Source organism: Squalius cephalus (assembly GCF_949319135.1).
Source record: "Squalius cephalus genome assembly, chromosome: 11".
Classification (NCBI taxonomy): domain Eukaryota; kingdom Metazoa; phylum Chordata; class Actinopteri; order Cypriniformes; family Leuciscidae; genus Squalius; species Squalius cephalus.
In genome coordinates this window covers 33,319,718-33,339,915 of record NC_137132.1, presented here as the reverse complement: position 1 = coordinate 33,339,915, position 20,198 = coordinate 33,319,718, and the positions used below count along the sequence as shown (strand labels likewise).

The 20,198-nt window shown below is 39.0% G+C and overlaps 1 protein-coding gene across 1 annotated transcript in view; it reads left to right on the top strand.

Moving 5' to 3' along the window:
- The window catches only part of atm (ATM serine/threonine kinase), an 80,844-nt gene that overhangs the window by 38,633 nt on the left and 22,013 nt on the right, over positions 1–20,198 (top strand). The window contains exons 31-43 of the mRNA XM_079885905.1: positions 779–911; positions 1,026–1,121; positions 4,030–4,201; positions 4,823–4,964; positions 8,680–8,856; positions 8,971–9,148; positions 9,264–9,375; positions 12,008–12,166; positions 12,252–12,360; positions 12,975–13,063; positions 14,776–14,878; positions 14,966–15,114; positions 18,532–18,636. Of these exons, the coding sequence (XP_079742031.1) occupies positions 779–911; positions 1,026–1,121; positions 4,030–4,201; positions 4,823–4,964; positions 8,680–8,856; positions 8,971–9,148; positions 9,264–9,375; positions 12,008–12,166; positions 12,252–12,360; positions 12,975–13,063; positions 14,776–14,878; positions 14,966–15,114; positions 18,532–18,636 (1,724 nt within the window). The remainder of the gene's footprint in view (positions 1–778; positions 912–1,025; positions 1,122–4,029; positions 4,202–4,822; positions 4,965–8,679; positions 8,857–8,970; positions 9,149–9,263; positions 9,376–12,007; positions 12,167–12,251; positions 12,361–12,974; positions 13,064–14,775; positions 14,879–14,965; positions 15,115–18,531; positions 18,637–20,198) is intronic.

Below are 20,198 nucleotides of genomic sequence, written 5' to 3'. Positions count from 1 at the left end.
TCATGAAATATTCATTTCTTTCTCAAATTATACTATAGAATGGCTTCAGAACACTTATAAAATAGTGCACGAAAACTTTAGGGTGCTTTATAATGTTTTTGTGCCTTTTGTGGGGCTTAAACAATAACACAGAATAGTATACGCACAATATCGGATTTGGATCTGTCTCCTCTATCGATACCCGATCCGACAAAGAATGGGAGTATCGGAACCGATACCGATTCTGAGTATACTGGGTGTGTGATACTGAGTATCGGATCGGCGCATCCCTATTTAGGACACACGTTAATATAAGCAGGAAGGCCTGAAAACGGACGCTGAGGTTTTGTTTCTACTCCACATATGAGTAACATTGGTTTTGCTGTTTCACATAACCATTATATGCTGTTGTTGTAATGTTAGCTATAGTAACAGGACAGTTTTGAGTGTCATGGTTTGTCTGGAGCTGCTGTGCAACAAACTCTTGCTTGTATATGCTCTTGTTTGTTTGGGTTGATTTCAAATGTCAACAGTGTTTTTCAGAAATCGCTTACTGCACCTTTAGCATGTCTAAATATATCTACATGTTGTGTTGTGGGATTATAATGAACTAAATTTAAATTGGAGAAGTTGATTTTGAATGAATTTGAAATTAAGTAATTCATAATTGGTTGATGATCCTAATCACAGTTGATATGGGATATGGCTTAACATTGACAATTTGTTCTTGTTATGTAATTCTGCTCTTATTAAACATCGTTTCATGTGCCTGTTCCTTCTATTTTTCTGTCTATTGCAGGAAATCGAGCATTTTCTGTCTGTTACGTCTTGCGATTCTTTGCCCCTGGCACGTTTGGAGGGATTGAAAGATTTGAAAAGGCAACTTCACAGCCACAAACAGCAGATAGGACAACTCTTGAAAGAATGCCATGGTCAGAATCACATTATCATTTTTTATGCTACCGTCACATAAAGGTGCTATAGCTCTTGATATATTTAACTCTACTAGCACTGTCTTAGCTCATGTTTATATCTGATATGTTTAGCTGATCCTGCCAGCTGTATTCTGGTGAAGCTGGTTCTTAACCTCCTTCAGCTCTGCAAAATCGCAGCTAATCACCCTGGTGGAGGAGACATCTTGAGTAAGTGCTTTCTCTGTTGCCATACACATAAAGACCCCATTGAAATTACTTAAAGGGATAGTTCACCCAAAAATTCTGTCAGTAATTACTCACCCTCATGTTGTTCCAACCACGCAAGACTTTCGTTCATCTTCGGACCACAAATTAACCCTCTGAGGTCTGAGCTGTTTTCTGGGCACTGGAGGTGTTCTGACATGCTCTGACATTTCTGGTTATTTCTGTTACTTGTGACATTTTCATGGCTAAAGTCTAATTACACTGTATTCAGCACAAACTCTGCTATAATAATATATCAGCAGCATGTATGTAAAAGTTTGTAGTTTTGAGATAATGACATTTATGCGTGGTTTGTGAAAATACAAAAAAAAATTCTCACTGAAATAAGGCCATGAAACCCATACTGATTATTTCTTCACAAGACTTTTGAAAATTGTATGACGTAGCCTAGAATATTTGCTCCAAAACTATGTGAAAATCACCCTGACTGCTCATTCAGATAAGACAATATATTGATTTAAAAATTTTACGACGTGTTTTGTGTTAGAAAGCTTTATGCGGGAGCTCATTAATATGTAAGCTTTTCTCACCTGAGAAAGACAAAGAACCTCCCCTAACGGCCCTATTAGGAGCTATCAGGCCCTGTCATTCTGAGCAACCTTGCACAATACTGTAAATGAGGAGATTTAAAAAAGAATGGCTTTTAAATTGTTTGGATTTATTTACAACACAACATAATCCAAAGATACACAACAAATGCCAAAAAAGCACTTCAAAGACAGACCTTTGTGCCATTCCTAAAAACATTGTACATACCTTTAATTTCCAAGATTTTCACTTTACCGTGTTCACGTACAGAGACTCATGTGAATGTTGAAGTCATCAGTGGCATCTGGGCCCTGAAAAAAAAAAGTGAACATACTGATATCAAGAGAAAGGCCTGCACGATTTTTGAAATAAATATTAGATTTTTCTGGTTAAAATTGCTTTTTAAAATTCCTTTTTAAAATTCACAGAATACACACACACACACAAATGTTTCCAACATAATATAATGAACACCAGGTTTGTTGTGCCTTGTAGGCATAAGGTATATTGCAGTGCCGGATAAAATAATAATAACAATAAATAACCTATAGCAGTATAAATCTTTCAAAAGATTTCAGTAACAACTAAGCTAGAGAAAAATATATTGATTATCATGTTACTTCAAATGTTTCCATCCGTTATGATATGAAATGAGATAATAATAAAAACATGAAGCCGTTTGGTGCGTTTTGCTTTCATCCAAAATATGATACAGTACATTCAAACGCGATCGCTATCAAAAATATGATACATTCAAACGCGATCGCGCTCAAATATAAAACATTATGGTTACCATATACATATCTACGTTTGAGCAGATATCCACAAACACAGTAACAGTAAACACGGTCTAAATATTATAATATTCCCCATATATCTAGCAACAGTTCAACTGCAACGTGACATTTATGCAACAATAACAAACTAAGAATTTCTTACCTTATCTTTCTTGTCTTCATATCGCGTTCTTCTTCTTCTTCTGAGGTAGCCTAAATCCAATGTAAGCTCGCACGTCTTTCAAACTCGACGAAAAGTGAAGTGTTTTGTTGTTGAGGTAATGAGCGAGTCCGCATTCCATGTGGAGATTTGCATGTGAATCTCTTTTGCGCGAGTGGGCGTGGCCGAATTAAAAATAATTAGGAAGCGTTTGAGAAGCTGGACATCTTGTTGGTTTTATACAAATTACTTAAACAGAGAATATTTGTTTTCGTTTTGAATCCGATCATTTAAAAGTACACACTTAAATGTTTATAAAGGTATATGGCTCATAAATGTGTGACAAGTATTCGCTGAGTTTTGTTTCAGTTTATAGACGTGCTCAAGAAAAAAAAGTTTACCGCGACGGAGAGGCAGAACGCACACCCTGTTTATTTTCTTTATTTTACAAAAGCACAATGTTTTGGTTTGATTGTAAGTGGACACATACAAAAGGAGAAATATCACAGATTCTTTTTTTATATTTCTTTTTTCTGTATGACTATAAATGACTGAGTAATTTAAGTTTATAGTGCTACAATGTGGAGAAAATCCAGCAAAACGCGCCCGCGCGTTTGTCGACCTCAGAGGGTTAAGATATTTTTGATGAAATCTGGGAGCTGGATCACTCCTCCATAGGCTTCTATGTTATTGAAACTTGCCGGCCCAGAAAGTTAGTAAAGACAATGTTTAAAATAGTCCAAGTGACTACAGTGGCTCAACCATAAGTTTATCAAGCGAAGAGAATACTTTTTGTGCGCAAAAACAAACACGACTTTATTGAAATCTGAGTGAGTTCATGTCGTGTAACAGCACAGCGCTTCTGGGTTGTACGTCAGCGCGTAGGCTCACTATTGGCCGATGCTGGTCATGTGTGTGATGCGTGTGATGCTGGCCCAGAAGCGCTGCGCTGTTACACTACGTGAACTCACTCACTGTACGTTCACACTGCCACCGGCGAGAGCGGCAAAATTCGCTCTCGCCGCCCTGCCAACAACGCCGGAGAAAGATTCGGGGATGCTCTGATGCTCTGACGTAGATCGAAGTAGACCAATGTTTACAGGATTGCGTTCTCTGGAATCCTCTCAGGCGGAGGACTTCTACATTCTGATTGGTTGCCGCCGAACCGCGTCATAGCTTATTACCCTAAAGTTGACCTGACTTCAACTCTCTTCGCTGCTCTCACCGTCCAAGACGGAGCTGGCCGCCGTCTCTCATTGGAAATGAATGACTTCCGGCCACTTTGACGCTCTCGCCGGCGGCGGTGTGAACGCACAGTCAGAGGCCCACACAGAAGAAAATTAAGTGTTGAATAAAGTCATGTTTGTTTTTATCATTTACTCCTCAGAGGCTGTTGGTCGGTGCCTGGGAGAACTTGGGCCTGTTGACCTGTCATCCATCGCGTTGCATCATGGGAAAGACCAGCTGTATGCTAGAGCAGCCCATATGTTCCAAGATGTTCCTCTTCAGTGGATCTTCATCATCCTGAACTGCATGGACAATGCACTCACACATCACAGGCACTTCATTACTACTTCCTTTTGCAGATCTTACACTTTCACTAGGGATGCACGATATATCGGCCACCATATCGGTATCGGGCGAAATATGTTCATTTGTAATGTTATTGTTATCGGCTCGATAAGAAAATTTGGCCGATAAGTTAAAGCCGATAAATTATAGATTATTTCCTTCAGATGAACACTGTTCGCCATGATGGTTTTAATTTGCTTGAAATATGATTGGAATCACTTTGAAAAGGGAAAATATTGTTCAGTGCAACATGTGCAGCGCAAGTCTGTCATATCGGCTACATACAATTATAATGAGAACATTATAATTGTGTGCTTGGGACATGACTTGTCATGGTGAGACTTTTGTTTTTGTAATCAGGCTCTCAAAAATTACATAAAAATTTGGATTTAGATTTATTGGCCAATATATCGGTTATTGGCTTTCAAGTATAAAGAATTATCGTATCGGACAAAATTTTTATATCGGTGCATCCCTGACTTTCACACTGTTCTTGGATCAACTTCATGACAAATTCACACGAAACAATTTCTAGTATTTGCTTTCTAATAGTATTTATTTTGAATGTGCCTGTATCACTTACATCATAGTTCTCTCTTTTATTTCAGTATTACGGTGCGTCAGGCTGCTGGTGTGTGTTTAAAGGACATCTTGGCCACACAGTCTGGGCTTGATTTCGGAGAGATGTATAAAAGTAAAAGGGACCCTTTGCTGGCATACCTGAACCCCTTCCGCTCTGCCAAGAGACGGGCAAGTGTCTCACATCTGCATATGTCTACATGAAATCCTTTTTATGGACACTTGATCCCAACTGCACGCTGAATATTTGTGAATTGATGAACCTTTAAAGTACCTCTATTATGCTACAACTTGTTTTGTTTTAAAGGTCTCCTGCAATAGGTTTACATGCATCCAAGGTAAACAAAAAAAAAAAAACAGTTTAATTTTCTGATATAAATTACAGCATCACCTCGTCTGAAACAGTTTTATCAACTCAAATTCAGTCTCAATAAACCCTTCCTTTCCTCTGTTCTGATTGGTCAGATGGCCCAGTCTGTTGTGATTGGTCTACTCTGCTCTGATTGGTCAGATGACCCAGTCTGTTGTGATTGGTCTGCTCTGCTCTGATTGGTCAGATGGATCAGTCTGTTTTGATTGGTCTACTCTGCTCTGATTGGTCAGATGACCCAGTCTGTTGTGATTGGTCTGCTCTGCTCTGATTGGTCAGATGGATCAGTCTGTTTTGATTGGTCTACTCTGCTCTGATTGGTCAGATGGCCCAGTCTGTTGTGATTGGTCTACTCTGATCTGATTGGTCAGATGGCCCAGTCTGTCGTGATTGGTCTACTCTGCTCTGATTGGTCAGATGGCCCAGTTTCCGCTAGAAAAAAATGGTGCCGGTCAAAGTGACCGGCAGAGGTTTTGTTTTCCGGACATTTTGATGATATGCCGGTCAAATATCGCCTCTTAATTAGTCAAGTTGAGGAAAACTGGAGGAAGGCTATGTGACTTAAATATTGACATAATCAGCCCATATAGAATGCAACTTGTTTATTAGCCTAACTTTCAAATAGACGGAAAAAACATGAACGTCCGATTGGCGTCAATCAACGCCAATTGTTTTTACTATGGTTTCACATTCATAGTTTAACAAACCAATCCCCCTTCCCCACATAAACTATCTGAAGCCTATTGTTTTTACTCAAGCGAACTTCCCAGTGTCTCTCCACAACCTGCAATGCGCATAAGCCGCGTAACCTTGTTCTCCGCAAGGCGACTTCGCTGCTTCGTCTTGATCCGATTCTGCAGCGAGAACCCCCTCTCTGCAGGAACACTCCAGACCCATTTTCTACTATGGTTTTGTACGTTTCTTCATTCGGATCTATTTGCGATCTAAACAAACAACGCAGTTTATATGCTTCGTCCTTGTTTCATTATTCATTAAGATAATAATTAATAAATGCGCGCATAATTATCAGTGAACTTGATAAATGTTGCAGATATGTTTTGCTATGCATGCACAAACAAATGCCTTTCAACTTATATGTGCAAAATTCAGAATAAACTGAATGTGCAGCAATTTGTACAAATAGAGAGTCTAGGTCTACTATACGTGTTGTAGCCATTAAATAAGCTCATTTAGTTTAATATTTGTTAAAATATTATAATGTTATTTTTTAATTTATGTGGATTATGAAAAGTGAACCGCACGTGTAAGATAGTATGCGCAATATCGAGAGAAATGGAGCGGGTCAGACATGATCTTGACCACTTAATTAAGTTTTTTGTTTTGTAGAAAACCTTTTTTGAAGTGAATTTCGTTTTGTATAAATTGTATCTTAATTTTAATGATTTTTTTATCAACCAATTGCCTAAATTTAATATAATAATAATAATTTTTAATATAGCAGACGATAGGCCTACATGACGTCGCCCGCGCGGTCACTTGCATTGCTCGTGAACGGGAGCGCATCTCATCCTAACTTAACGAAACTCAGCGTAGGCCTTACATACATGAAATATATCTTAAGAAAGCTTGAAATGTCTTTTTAACAATTTAAAACGAAAAGAAATAGGCTACTCTCTGATTATGTAATCCATGATGTGCATTTCTCTCTATAGGCGCGTTCACTAGGAGATGGCGATCGTCAACTTCATCTTTACAGCTGTTGTTGCTGTTATAAATAAACCTAAAATAATAGGCCTATAATTTTAGTCGCTGTCCTCAGTGTCCAGAAAAGCGCTGAAACGGAGATGAAGGGGAACCCGTTTTTATTTATTTTTTTATTTTTTGGCTTATCCAGTTTTCTGGAGGCCCACCTACAATCAAAATCCTGGCGCCGCTAGTGCTTCGCAGCGGTCTGATATCAAGAAATAACAGACCGCATTCCACTTTGGAATTCAACCAATAATGTTTAATAACTTTCAAACGGTAGAGCCTGTTCCTTTATAACATAGGCAAAGGTCGGTGTATTTTTGCTTTATACATTTTAGGCTTATTCTCAAATTCAGATTGTGTTAGGGGGGCGGGATTATTAGGCAATTTGAATCGGACAATTTGACCGGAGAGATTTAATTTTGTCGGACATTTCATTTTTTTACCGGCCAATGTCCGGCAATTACCGGACATGGAAACTCTGGCCCAGTCTGTTGTGATTGGTCTACTCTGCTCTGATTGGTCAGATGGCCCAGTCTGTTGTGATTGGTCGACCGCTTACAGCTCATGTCGGAAATGAAACATGCATTATCATATCTTAATTTCAGCTCCGGATCTTCCTCAGCACTTGATACACAGTGATATGAACAGTAATGATGGCATTGGTTTTACCGTATCAATTCGAGCCCTATTCCTCATCCTTTGGAAGTGCGTGAAATGTGAATTTGCATTCACAGCGCATTAAACAGCGTCTTCTCGACATGTCGTCAGCATGAATCAAACTCTTCCAGGCCTCAGCTACAAATACAGTGTTTGAGGGTCGAAGTAGATGTTGTTCGAGGGCCACCAATGAAAGACCATAGACTGGCATTATGCAAATTTGTGACAAATCCACACACGTTCGAGCAGGAAGTGAGACTGGCTTTACTGATGACTTGTTTCAGTCAGTTCAGAATTCAGTTCTTTCTTTTAGGAGAAAATAATCTTTGAAACTTTGCAGATTTTTTACATTCACAAACAGCTATATTACACACCGCATGAAAGGTAATATCCGAAAAAGCATAATAAAGGTACTTTAATAAACAAATGATTGAATAGTAGGGGTGTAACAATATATCGTGTCACAATATATCGCAATACAAAAATGCAACAGTCTACAAACAAACTATCGTGGATAGTGACAATATTTATTGTGTATAGTTCACCCAAAATGAAAATTACTGTGCGTGAAAAATTCAAGTTTTCAGAGTTTTAGTGTCAGTACTACATTCAACTGCTATATATAATGTTGAATATAATGTATAGTAATGCAATGGGGGAATATTTGTGGGTCCTGATAATGCCAGATGTCTAATGTTACCAGTAAAAGGTGGCCTACATTATTTTAAATATATCTAGTCAGTGAAAGAGCGCAAGCATATTCGTCTGAAATAATTCAGTATTTTCAGCTTCAGAATCATGAATATTGTTATTCTGGCGTCTCTATTGTCCTGTGCGTTGGGTTTCCAGCACCAAGTCCAAGCCTATTCATTTACACACACAATGTAAAACCAAATTTAGCATTTTAATCAACAGTACTTTTTTGTTAACCTTTTACCATAAGTCTTGAGTATCGCAATAATATCGTATTGTGAGTTCAGTATCGTGATATGTATCGAATCGTGACATGAGGGTATCATTACATCCCTAGTGAATAGATATTTTAATAAATAAACCTTCAAATGACAACTAAAAAATAATACCTGCAGTTATAAAAGTAACCCATACTACGGTCCACACCTTATAGGATTTATCTGCTCTTTTGTACAGGAGCCCATCATGACCATGGAAGTGAGCTCAGAGTCCAGAGACAGGCTGGACAGCTCTGACCTGTGGCTAGTGACACCTGGTGGACACAAGGACTGGTTGAAGAACCTGTGCATGGCCCTGTTAGACAGTGGAGGGGTCCGAAATGAAGCTCTGCTTCTCACCAGACCTTTATGCGAGGTACACTGATGAAAAAGTTGCTGTATTTTGGTGATCCAGTGTATAATGCTGATGTGTGTTTGTTTGACCCAAAAGCTTTAGTGTAAACGGAAAGCAACTTCTTTATTGCTGTAGGTGAACACCGATTTTTGTCAGAGGATGCTGCCGCTCTTTGTTCATGATATCCTCCTGGGAGATGTGGAGGGTTCCTGGAGGCAGCTGTTATCCACACACATCCAGAGTTTCTTCAGTCAGTACCGCAGACCCTCCACCCCCACCAGCTGCCCCACCACCCCCATGCTCTCCGATTCAGGTGCAAAACCATGTTAGTCTTCATTAATATGACAATAACAACTCGCTCTGCTGCAGTGCTGCCTTATTAGAGATTCTCTATTCTGTACAAGTGAGTGTTTTTTCTGTTTTAACAGGGAACATTATTGATGTTGCCAACCAGAGCCAGATAGACAAAACCTCACTCCGCAGCATGCTGGCAGTCATAGACTATCTCAGACAACAGAGCCGCCCAGTGGCACCTGGAAGGTTGGAAAAAGTTTCATTTCTATCAAATTCTGTGTGGCCAAAGTATATACTTATTATTAATGCAATTATTTTGATGTTTTGAATATGCATGCACCCCTACTGGCCTTAGGGGTGGTAACATTTATTGCTGCTCGAGAGTTTTGTGTGAGGATTTCCACGCAGATTTTGCAGATATATATATATGTGTGTGTGTGTTAGGACGGTAAGGTTTTTCAGGATGGAAATAGAATCTTTTGTAAAATTTTAAGTGTCTTTTCTTTCGCTTTTGATCAATTTAATGAGTCATTGCTGAGTAAGTATTAAACACTGTTAATGTATTTGTTTACCTGCTTCAGATGAACAATTACACACTATAAAACTTTTGGATTTTGCTGTCAGATTATGCAGATGTGTGATTTTACAGTGCATTGATTGCTGTCTTTAAAAATAAGCCTTAGCATAACTAAAGACATTTCACCATGGATTATGAAACCATGACAGATGTGGTGGAAACGTTGATGACTTTCTGGCAAAAACAGGAAAAGGGGACATAAATGTAATATACTGTATGAATATTAGCTATGTTTCCATCCACCCATTTTAATGCAAATTTTATGAGGGCGCATAAAAAACCCCTGGATGAAAATGGCAAAATGCGCATAAATTCTAGCCTGGCAAGCCAATCCTACATCAAGATGTTAGGTCTGGCAACTCACAATAGACACGGCTCAATCCGAGGGGCGGGATAAACGGCTGTCTTTCAAATTCCCTCTGCACGCAATAGGACAGCGCTTCAACCAACCAGAGCGTTTTCCCAACAGCGGAGCTAACGTTAGTTGATAGATTCAACTTTTGAATCTGGCCGGCAAAACTACAAACACATCTTCCTTTTTTAAGAATGACTTAAGTGCCGTTCTTTGCTCTTTTCTCAAAGAAAAACTTAACTCCAAGTCCCCCAGAGTCGCGGCCAAAGCCGATTCGAAAGACTTGTTCTCCAGAAGCAGCAACTCTTCTTTGTTTTCAAGTAGCAGGGAACCGTCGCAACTCTGTCGTCATTATGTTAAGCCCGCCCCGCCTACTCTATACACGATGTGATTGGCCTGACCCAATTTAGGTTTTTACAGCTCCGAAAGTCAACGGAGAGTTGCTAGACTACCCTGGCTGCAAAATAAATTTTGCTGCCGCTAGGGTGCGTCTAGATTTCTAGGCTACATAAATTCTAAATATCTCACACGATTGTGTTCACAAACACTAGGTATCCGCCTCCGAACGCAAGATATCATGACAGTGTGTATTGCGTTTCGTCTGCCACTCTAAGACACAAGTCATTCATGATGTACGAAATCCTGAATTTTGTCCTGGTGACAAAAACTTCCATTTTTATTAGATATTTGCTAGCCTGGGTGCCAGCCCGAACCCCGCCCACAACATTTTTTGGTCGGGAAGTTCGGTCGGGACTCGATCCGTTGAGGAGTAATTATGCTCGGCTCCCAGAAGGCCGAGCCAATTGCCAGGGCGGGCTTTAATCGATGATGGACAGATACGTAATCACCCACGTCATCAAAGAGCGCTTGGGTTGAATTCGTTTACAACAAAGATGACTTCCGCTGGAGAATTGAGATTTTACGAGTTCACACTTACAAATAAGTCATTTAGAATAAATAAATAGTTGGCGTGCTGTCCGAGGAGAGGGCTCCAGGCTCGGTATTCGGCTCGAACCCAAAGTACTCCCCCCGTATTCCAGGCTGTGGAAGGACAAGCTGGGAGTGAGTGGAGGGATGCTGAAAACTGTCAAGGAATGTTAGGTGAGTTGATAGAGTGAAAATAATATATGTTTCCTCTCATGCTGTTGCATGGTAATTGTTTGATGACAAGTTGATTGGATTGATTATTTAAACGTGCTCCTCCCGAACTTTGTTTATAAAACATCATGTGTAGATTCCGCCATCGCGTCTGTTATAGAAGATATCCACAGCGCATTCATTTTAAAAGCGGAACAGAGAGCCGTGATCAAGGCATTTGTCGATCGGAAACATGAATGAAAAACATACGTCACTTACTCCGTTGCTCTGATTGGTTGTAGGTCTATCCAATCGAGTGCAGAGGCATTTTCCTTCCTGGTTCGGTTGAAACACGCCCCATAATCACAGCCCAATGGAGCAGTATCAGACTCACATTCTGACTAGAATCTGAGTATGACAACGTCAGGCTAGATATTTGTGTCAATGTACCAGAAAGTGGCGATTTTGTTCTCTTGAACAAATGTTTTGGGGAATATTTTAGTTTTTGGAATAAGTTTGGATGGAAACATAACTATTGTTTGTAAAAAAATAAATAAATAAAAAATAAAAATGTAATAGACCTTGAGAGTGTGTCACTGGGCCAAAAGTGCCCGTAACTGAAGAAACTCATTTGAGGAGTTGAATAAGATTAATATTATTTTTTTGGACAGAACTATATTTTCTGTGCAATACCATGATTCTGCTTTGTTGAGCATTTGTAATGAGACCTGGTTAAATAGTTAAAGAAATAGTTCACTCAAGTCCTCAAGTTGTTCCAAACTTTTAAGTGAACTATTCATTTAAAGTTCGTTGTTACATTGTAAAGTGTAGTAATTGTGATTTAAACTGTAACATTTTGTATTTTTCTAAAGTAATGAATATGGGACGGTGTGTGACTCTAATTTCTGGCTGGATCTGAATTACCTGGAGGTGGCTGGAGCCGCCCAGGTGTGTTCGGCCCATTTCACCGCTCTCCTGTACTCTGAGATCTACGTGGACAAGATCAGATCCAACATGGAGCAGAGCCGAAGGTACTGCCAGTGACACTCTGACTTGCTTATTCACGGTTGTTGTTTGAAGAGCCGTATAGTGACCAATGGCATGTGTTTGTCTCAGCTCACAGTCTCGAGTGTCGAGACGGATCACGTTTGATGAGAGCAGCCAGACTCTGTCCATCAGCAGCGTGAATGAGAAGAGTTTAGAAGACTCTGGCATCAGTCTCCAGGTGGGTGATGATGGGTATCAGAGCCTGGAAGCGAAGTGGAGCGACAGCCATTTCATCACTGCGCTTCAACTCCACTCCTCAATGGCTACGTTTACATGCACAACGTTTGTTTCAATCGGACTGAATTCATTCCGATTGATGAATCTGAAACAAGGACTGGTGGGCTGTTGTCCTGCTCCACTTCACAGACGCAGTGAAAGGAGAATTTTAGAATGACGGGACACTCATTTATATGACACTTTATTCAACAGGAAGAACAGCTCGTTCAGCGCGTCATTACGCTATTTCAACGTCATTGCACATGCGCAGTCCTTTCAGTTTCGGATTTCAATCCGATCAAGTGTTTACAGTACATGTCCTCTCGATCGGATTAGAAAAGGAATAAACCACCCCTTTCAATCCGATCGAAATTTCAGTCGGATCGATTAAGGTGTTTACATGAAGGCTTTGCAGTCCGATTGAGCCGTCAACCCCATTACTAATGGATTATCTGGTTGCATGTAAACGTAGCCACTGCAACTCCACTTCTCTGCACCGCTCACACACTCTCCTTCACTGATTATAATGCAGAAAACACTGGGATGTTCAGTAAGACTTTGATTGGTCTGTGTCAGGATCTTCTGATTGAAGTGTACAGGTGCATTGGAGAACCTGACAGCCTGTATGGATGTGGAGGGGGGAAGTTAATCAGTCCTCTGACTAGGTGAGACTTTTCAACTCAACAGATGATCTTTTAAATAAACCCAGCTGTTTTAATAAATGTAAATATGAATATACACTATATGCACAAGCTCGATGGTGTTTTATGCCCCCAATGGCTCCTTAGAGGCAGCTAACCCTACCCTCAACCTTAAACCTACCCATCCCCTCGCTGCCTGGAAGGCGACGTTGGGGGCATAAAACACCAAAGACCATATGCACAATGGGCCTCATTCAAGAACGAATGAGGAATACATATATGAATTAACAAATACATATAGAAATTAAGTAAATTCAGAGTAATTTGTGCAAAACAATGGACCTTCCCAAAACTCCTTTGGGTTCACAAATGCTTCATTAACCTATTTTTGTTTATGTTATGTAGATTTGATAGTTAAACGTGTGAACTGTAATGAATTCCAATTATTTGTAAATAGGGCACTTTTACGCGCTCATTCAAATTAGCATAATCACCACCCATAATTACTGCAGGATTGCTGTGGGATCTTCTGGACTTCCTTCTCAGGTTTGGCTCCAGTATATTGCATAAATATAAATATAATAAATAAGGCCTTACAGAAATAATTCAATTAAAGCTTGCACACAAATTCTACTGGTGATCAGAATAATAGTATTGGTTGCACTTTATTTCACAGTACATGGGTTAAGGTTAGGTTCAGGTTCAGATTTAGAACCTAGTTATGACCCAGTTATTGTAATAACTATAATAAATATAGTATGTTCATGTGGAACAGGACTGTAAAATAAAGTACTACCATAGTATGTATAATAAAAAGAAAGCCAGACAGTGCAGGTGTTTTCAGTCATTTTTGCTTATTAAAGAAATATATATATTTTTTTACATTTTTTTTTACATTGGATAATCAATTAATTTGGTAATTATACTGTATATTATTATGTTAAATGCAGTGTCAGTTTGCCTAAAAGAAAACTAAGCTTTCAGATGATTTTGTTGACGTAAAAAAAAAATCCACCAATTGAAAATACAGACACTTATGAATCCAAAAATATAAATCAAAACAACTTTACAAACAATTTACACAAATTCATTCTGCGTGTTTTTCATTTCATAAATGCATGAAAGTTATGAAATGTAGTTTCATAAATTGTAGTTTAACAGTAGTTTTATTGGTAACACTTTACAAGAAGGTTTATTAGTTAACATCAGCTAACTACATTAACGTTAACATTAACAAATAAAGAACTGCACTTATACAGCATTTGTTAATCTTTGTTAATTTCAACATTTACTAATACTTTATTAAAATCTTGTTAACATTAGTTAGTGCACTGTGAACATGAACAAACAATGAGCAGCTGCATTTTTATTAATTAACGTTAACAAAGATGAACAAAAACAGAAACAAATGTATTGCTCATGGTTAGTTTAATAACTGAACTAATAATTAACTAACGTCAACAAAGCTGTTATGTAAGTTAATGTTAATTAATTGTCCTTATTGTAGTGTTACCCTGTAGCTATTTTTACTCTCTTACTAATTAAGATCTAAATGTAAAGGTGCTGATGTTTTCTTTGTGTGTGTGTGTGTGTGTGTGTGTGTGTGTGTGTGTGTGTGTGTGTGTGTGTATGTGTGTGTGTGTGTGTGTGTGTGCGTGTGTGTGTGTGTGTGTGTGTGTGTGTGTGTGTGTGTGTGTGTGTGTGTGTGTGTGTGTGTGTGTGTGTGTGGTCTCCAGAATTCGGACGTATGAACATGAGGCCATGTGGGAAAAGGCTTTGGTTTCGTATGACCTTCACTCCAACCTCCCAGAGGTCACTCGACAGATCGGCATAGTAGAGGTACGGTTGAAGCTTCTGCCAAATTATGAGGATGAGATTTAAAGTGGTGGTCTCTGGGTAACAGCGGTCAGTGTGTGTCTCTCTCAGGGTCTGCAGAACTTCGGTTTGTGTGGCATTCTGCGCACGTATCTCCACGGGCTGGAGAGAGAGGGGGTGGAGTGGAGTCCTGAACTCCGAGAGCTACGCTTTCAGGCCGCCTGGAGAAGCACACAGTGGGACTGTGACCTGCCTGAGAGGTGTGTGTTTGGATCAACACTCTTTAAAGCTGGGCGTTAACAAGTTTGCTGTCTTTTCTCTCGGAGGAAATCGTTGATGCACGTATGGTCGCGGCTGGCATTGTGTGAGAGGAATAACGAGACAAGCAGCTCCCGACCTCCCGATAATTTTCAAACATGTTTCAAAAATGTGTCGGACGATTTTGACCAGTGTATAGGCTGTCCCCTATTGCCAAATCATACACAACCACGTCACATAGGCTAGATCAGTGGGACCGTGGGACGTAATTGCGCCATTTTACCGTTTCTACAGATTGAAGTGAGCAATGCATCAAATCAACAGAGCTATATCTATAATATGTTTATCTAGAGCCAAAGTGCTTCATTCAAGCTCTTTCCCTTCTTGAAATGTGTCTCTCTCCCTCGCTTAAAACGTAAAGCGCCACATTAATGGCTGCAGACGACACAGTTATTTTAATAACAACAGTAGCAGAAACATGGTGAGCAGCAAAATAGATACTTTTGCTTAAACACTGCAGAAAATGAGAAATGAGAATTGCTAATACAATTATTTTGATCTGTCATTCAGATGATTCTGATCGTTTAACTAAACCAGTTAATCTGTGGTGTCTTTAGACGGTTTTTCATACATTTAGAATTATTAAACGTACAGTATGGAATTTTTCGCCGCTAGGGGTCGCTAACCTCTTTACAATAACAAAGGCGTAGTTTGATGACGCAACATTTGCTAAGAATTATGGATCTTGTCGTCAAGCCGACCGATCTAATAATGTTTATGGATGACTGAATACATCGATGTTTTTATCATGACTGTGATATGAAGCAGTTCGGGATTGCTAAGAGACAGCTATCAGCTCCACACGCGACGCGAGTCCCGCGGATATAAAAGGAATATGGACATTTCATTCTACCAAACTACACGCAAGTGCAGAATTACAACTCACAGGTCAGTTTATTAGACAAATTAAACTTGTGAGGTAACGCAGCGCTGTTTCACTTGGTCTAACATTTCACTAGCACACTAAACTGCATTTGAATGTGTTGAAATTTATGTGTTAGTTTGTCTGTATGAGACTAGCAGTAAGCTAGATCAACATTAGAATAACATACAGATCATATTCTAACATTTTATCATTGTTGAACTATATAACATTGATTAGTTTTATGTAAATGTGCTCACCTGTTTAATAAAGTACATGTAGGAGCGGTCGAAGTCTCGGACGTGGAGCTCTCGTTTATATACTCTGTCTATGGGAGCTCTCGGCATCTCGAAAACACCGCGCTGATATTGATTCTCGTTTTAGTTCTCCTTTTTTATCCAACGTCTGCTTGCCATGGTCCATAATGTTTGAACGAAACAACAACAGCGTGCAGATAGACATTGCGAACTACACAGTGGTCCACGTCTGTCACCTTGGTTACTATCAGAGGGCTCTAGTTCATAGCTCTGGTTGCTATGGCAGTACGAGCGGAAACCAGGGACAACGCGGATATGACGCCATTGACGGCGACAAAACGGAAATAAAGAAACGGGACGTGTCTTCGAATTAAATTAAAATTTCTCCTGGTTTGAAAGTTGTTGGAAACAGTTGGGATAATGTAAGTACACAACAAAAAAATATATATAACATAGATATAGTGATTTTTGCTATTTTTAAAGCAAAAAAGTTACATATTGTGCCTTTAATCAGCATATGAAGAGCATTTCATAATATAATTTAGAACATTATTTAGAGATGGCAAGGAAAGACAAAAAAACTTTCAAATTACTAGTTAACTTAATTTTGTCCTCATGATGAGAGTTTTGATTATTAGATTTTGTACATTGTTTGTTTTTAGTAGGTTATTGCTTTAAGAAAGATATAAAAATGGTCCATACTTTTCTTAAGAGGTAAACCTGAACATATGTTTATGTTTTCTCAGTCCCAAGGCCTTCAATGTGCCATATACACATATGTGTCTAAATGTAAAATAAATAAATAAATAAAAATAGCCTATTAAAACATCTGATCTAACCTTTTTATATTCATATCCAGTTGGTAGAAATACTTACTTTTTTGGATTAATTTTTCGTAAAAATCACTGTTTTGGCTCTATGGGCCCAAAATTCTCATCTTTGATGATTATTTTGAGTGTTTAGGTTATTTTTTTTACTGCCTCGATGGAAATGTTGAACTGTTCCAAAAAAGTATTGTCCAGACCTCCACTGGGAAGGAAATATAGAGACCGGACCTCTTGGAACTTTAATTGAATACCCCTGGGCTAGATCTATGAATATTATTATAGATCCCTACAGCGTGCGCATACATTGACACACACAAATACACTCTCTAGAAAGGAATGGCTGCGTCTTTCTCTGCAGATGCGTCATTTTCACACTCGTTTTTTTATTTTCTTTCTTTTTTCTATCTGACGCTATAGCAGCAACATTGAAAGCTCCAGTGTCCGTGTTCAGCGCAAAAGCTTGTGTGATCGCCGCCGGCTCACCCTGTAATACAGTCGTGCCGTGTCATCATCAATCGGCTGTGAACAGGGTAGGTTGACAGTCGGTCACTAATTTTGTCCATTCCTTGCGATTGCTGGCAACTTCTCGTAGTTCGCTCGCTGTTGCTGGTACGTCCTTATTGATGAGTTCGCCGATATATTGATGGTATTGCTTTCGCGCTCTGCCTCGACTTCTTTTGCCATGTTGTGGCGCGTACAAGACATACTTGTTGATCAAGTCGCTCTCATGTCTTCTTAGGCAGTGTCCTACAAACCTTAGCTGCCTCTGTTGTACTTGAAGAACGAGTTGATTGCGGCCGACTCTTTCATAAATCTCTTTATTGCTTTTCTTGTCCAGACGCTTTATGCCAAGCATGATTCTGTAGCAGTTGGTGGCAAAACTGTTGAGTTTGGCTCTGAGTTTGCTGCTAAGGATCCAGCTCTCGCAACCATAGAGCAGGATTGAGACACACGCAGATTCGAATATGTTGATCTTGAGTGTAATTGGAAGACTTCTTGACTGAAATACGTTCTTCATCTTCCAGAAGGCCCCCCATGCTTAACCTTTTCGTATTTTGACGTCGGATTCGCTAGAGGCGATATGGGAGCCAAGATATTTGAAGTTCTTGGTCCATTCGATGGTCTGTCCATCTAGCTCTATGTGCTGATGATTGTGTATTGCCATGTCTAGACCGGCATATTCTTGGTTACTCAGTGCTTCGTGCCGTGTACCAGCTGTTTTGACGAGATTATCAGGTTAATTGACTCGTAACGTGTGCAATGGCTCACAAACCTCCCAAGTGTCCGAACTCGCGCAGTGTGCGAGGAACACTGGAACACTTAACCATGGAACGGAATTATAATCATTACTTACTTTCAACTGTAGTGAAGGGTTTTTTCAGTTGTACTTTTACCCTCTCTCTTTTTTTTCAGAAATGAGAAGCTGAAGCCTGGCATCAACGAGTCCTTGTTCAATGCCCTCCAAGCTTTGAGAGATAGAGAACTGTCCTTATTTGAGCAAACCCTAAACTACGCCAGGTAACCAGTTTACACTGTGTTAAGCCCTGTTCACACCAAGGACGATAACTATAATAAAGTTAATATAATCGTTCTAATTCAATGACAATAGGGACGTCCACACCACAATTATAACGATAACAAGGCCTGTTGCGATTATTAAATATCTATTATTTGATTTAACCGCGATTTATTGCACTCTTTTAGAAGGTAAGTGGCTAATGCGTACAGTACAGAATGAGTACTCTGCATATAGGAAGGTGAAACCTAATTTCACCCAAGTTCAACATGTTCCTAGATCAACATCATTGTAGATCCTGGAACAACATTTCAATCAACCAATCAGATTTGAGGGACAAGTTTACAGTTTATGTCAACTTTAGGCCTACAACCAGGGTTAGGTGCTTCTACATCAGTGTTATTCACTATCATTTCCCTCTGATTTTAAAGAAATGTTATGGGTAGGGTTAGGTTTAGAGGTAGGGTGTAACGAGTTAGCTCAAAGGGGACATATTAATAACTCATAAATTGTTATGATTAATTATTAATATTTGGGTCAGTTAATTGGATTAACTTGATGTAGCTAAATTAATATTACAAACAATTAATCAGTTCGTCCAACAAACTCTTTGATTATTCATTTATTCTAAGAATAGTGTATCTTTCATGACCACCGGAAAATAATTATTTCTTAGCATGTACAGCGCTTAGAGCCTGTAACAAGATCAAGATCGTAAAATAGACTTTGTTGCAAGCAGAGAATCAGAACCAAATACATATTGTGCACAAGTTTTATTAACTAAATCACAAACATAACTAAACTAAACAAACATACATACATACACTCATACATACATACATGCACAGGTAAAAGGGTGAGTGAACCGGAAGCAGGAAATGGAACTATGGAGAAGATCCATTTAACTATGAAAAGAACCATCAGCTTATCATTTTCAGAGCGGTTATGGTTGGGATTCAGATTTTGGACAGGAATTTTGTTCCAGGATCAACAAAATATGTTGACCCAGCCCGGGAACATGTCTTGCTTTGTAAAATCATGGTGACCTTATATGAAGTAGTAATATTCTCAACTCAACTCAAAATTGATTTATCAAGCACTTTCAAAACCACAAAAAAAGTAGACCAAAGTGCTGTACGTAAATTACATACTTTGGAGCCTGATCATGCAGTGCTTTGTAGACAAACATTAAAACCTTGTATTGTATTTTGTATATTACAGGTGAAGAGTGAAGTGAAGAGATATCAACACCGGTGTTATATAATTGCTTTTCCTGGTATTAGTTAAAAGTCTTGCTGAAGCATTTTGGACATACTGAAGGCATCCAACTAATGCTTAAATATAAAACATTACAATAATCCAACGTGTGGAAATACAAGAATGCATAACAAGTCTCAAAGTCTTTGGTTAAAAGAATAGATTGCAGTTTATACAATTTCTTGAAATGAAAAAAAGTTTTCACGACTTCACATAACAATGCACATTACAAGATAATACTCTATAACTGCAGCGCACTCTTATTATAAACAACGATATAATGCATTGGTGTGGATGCTTATATAGT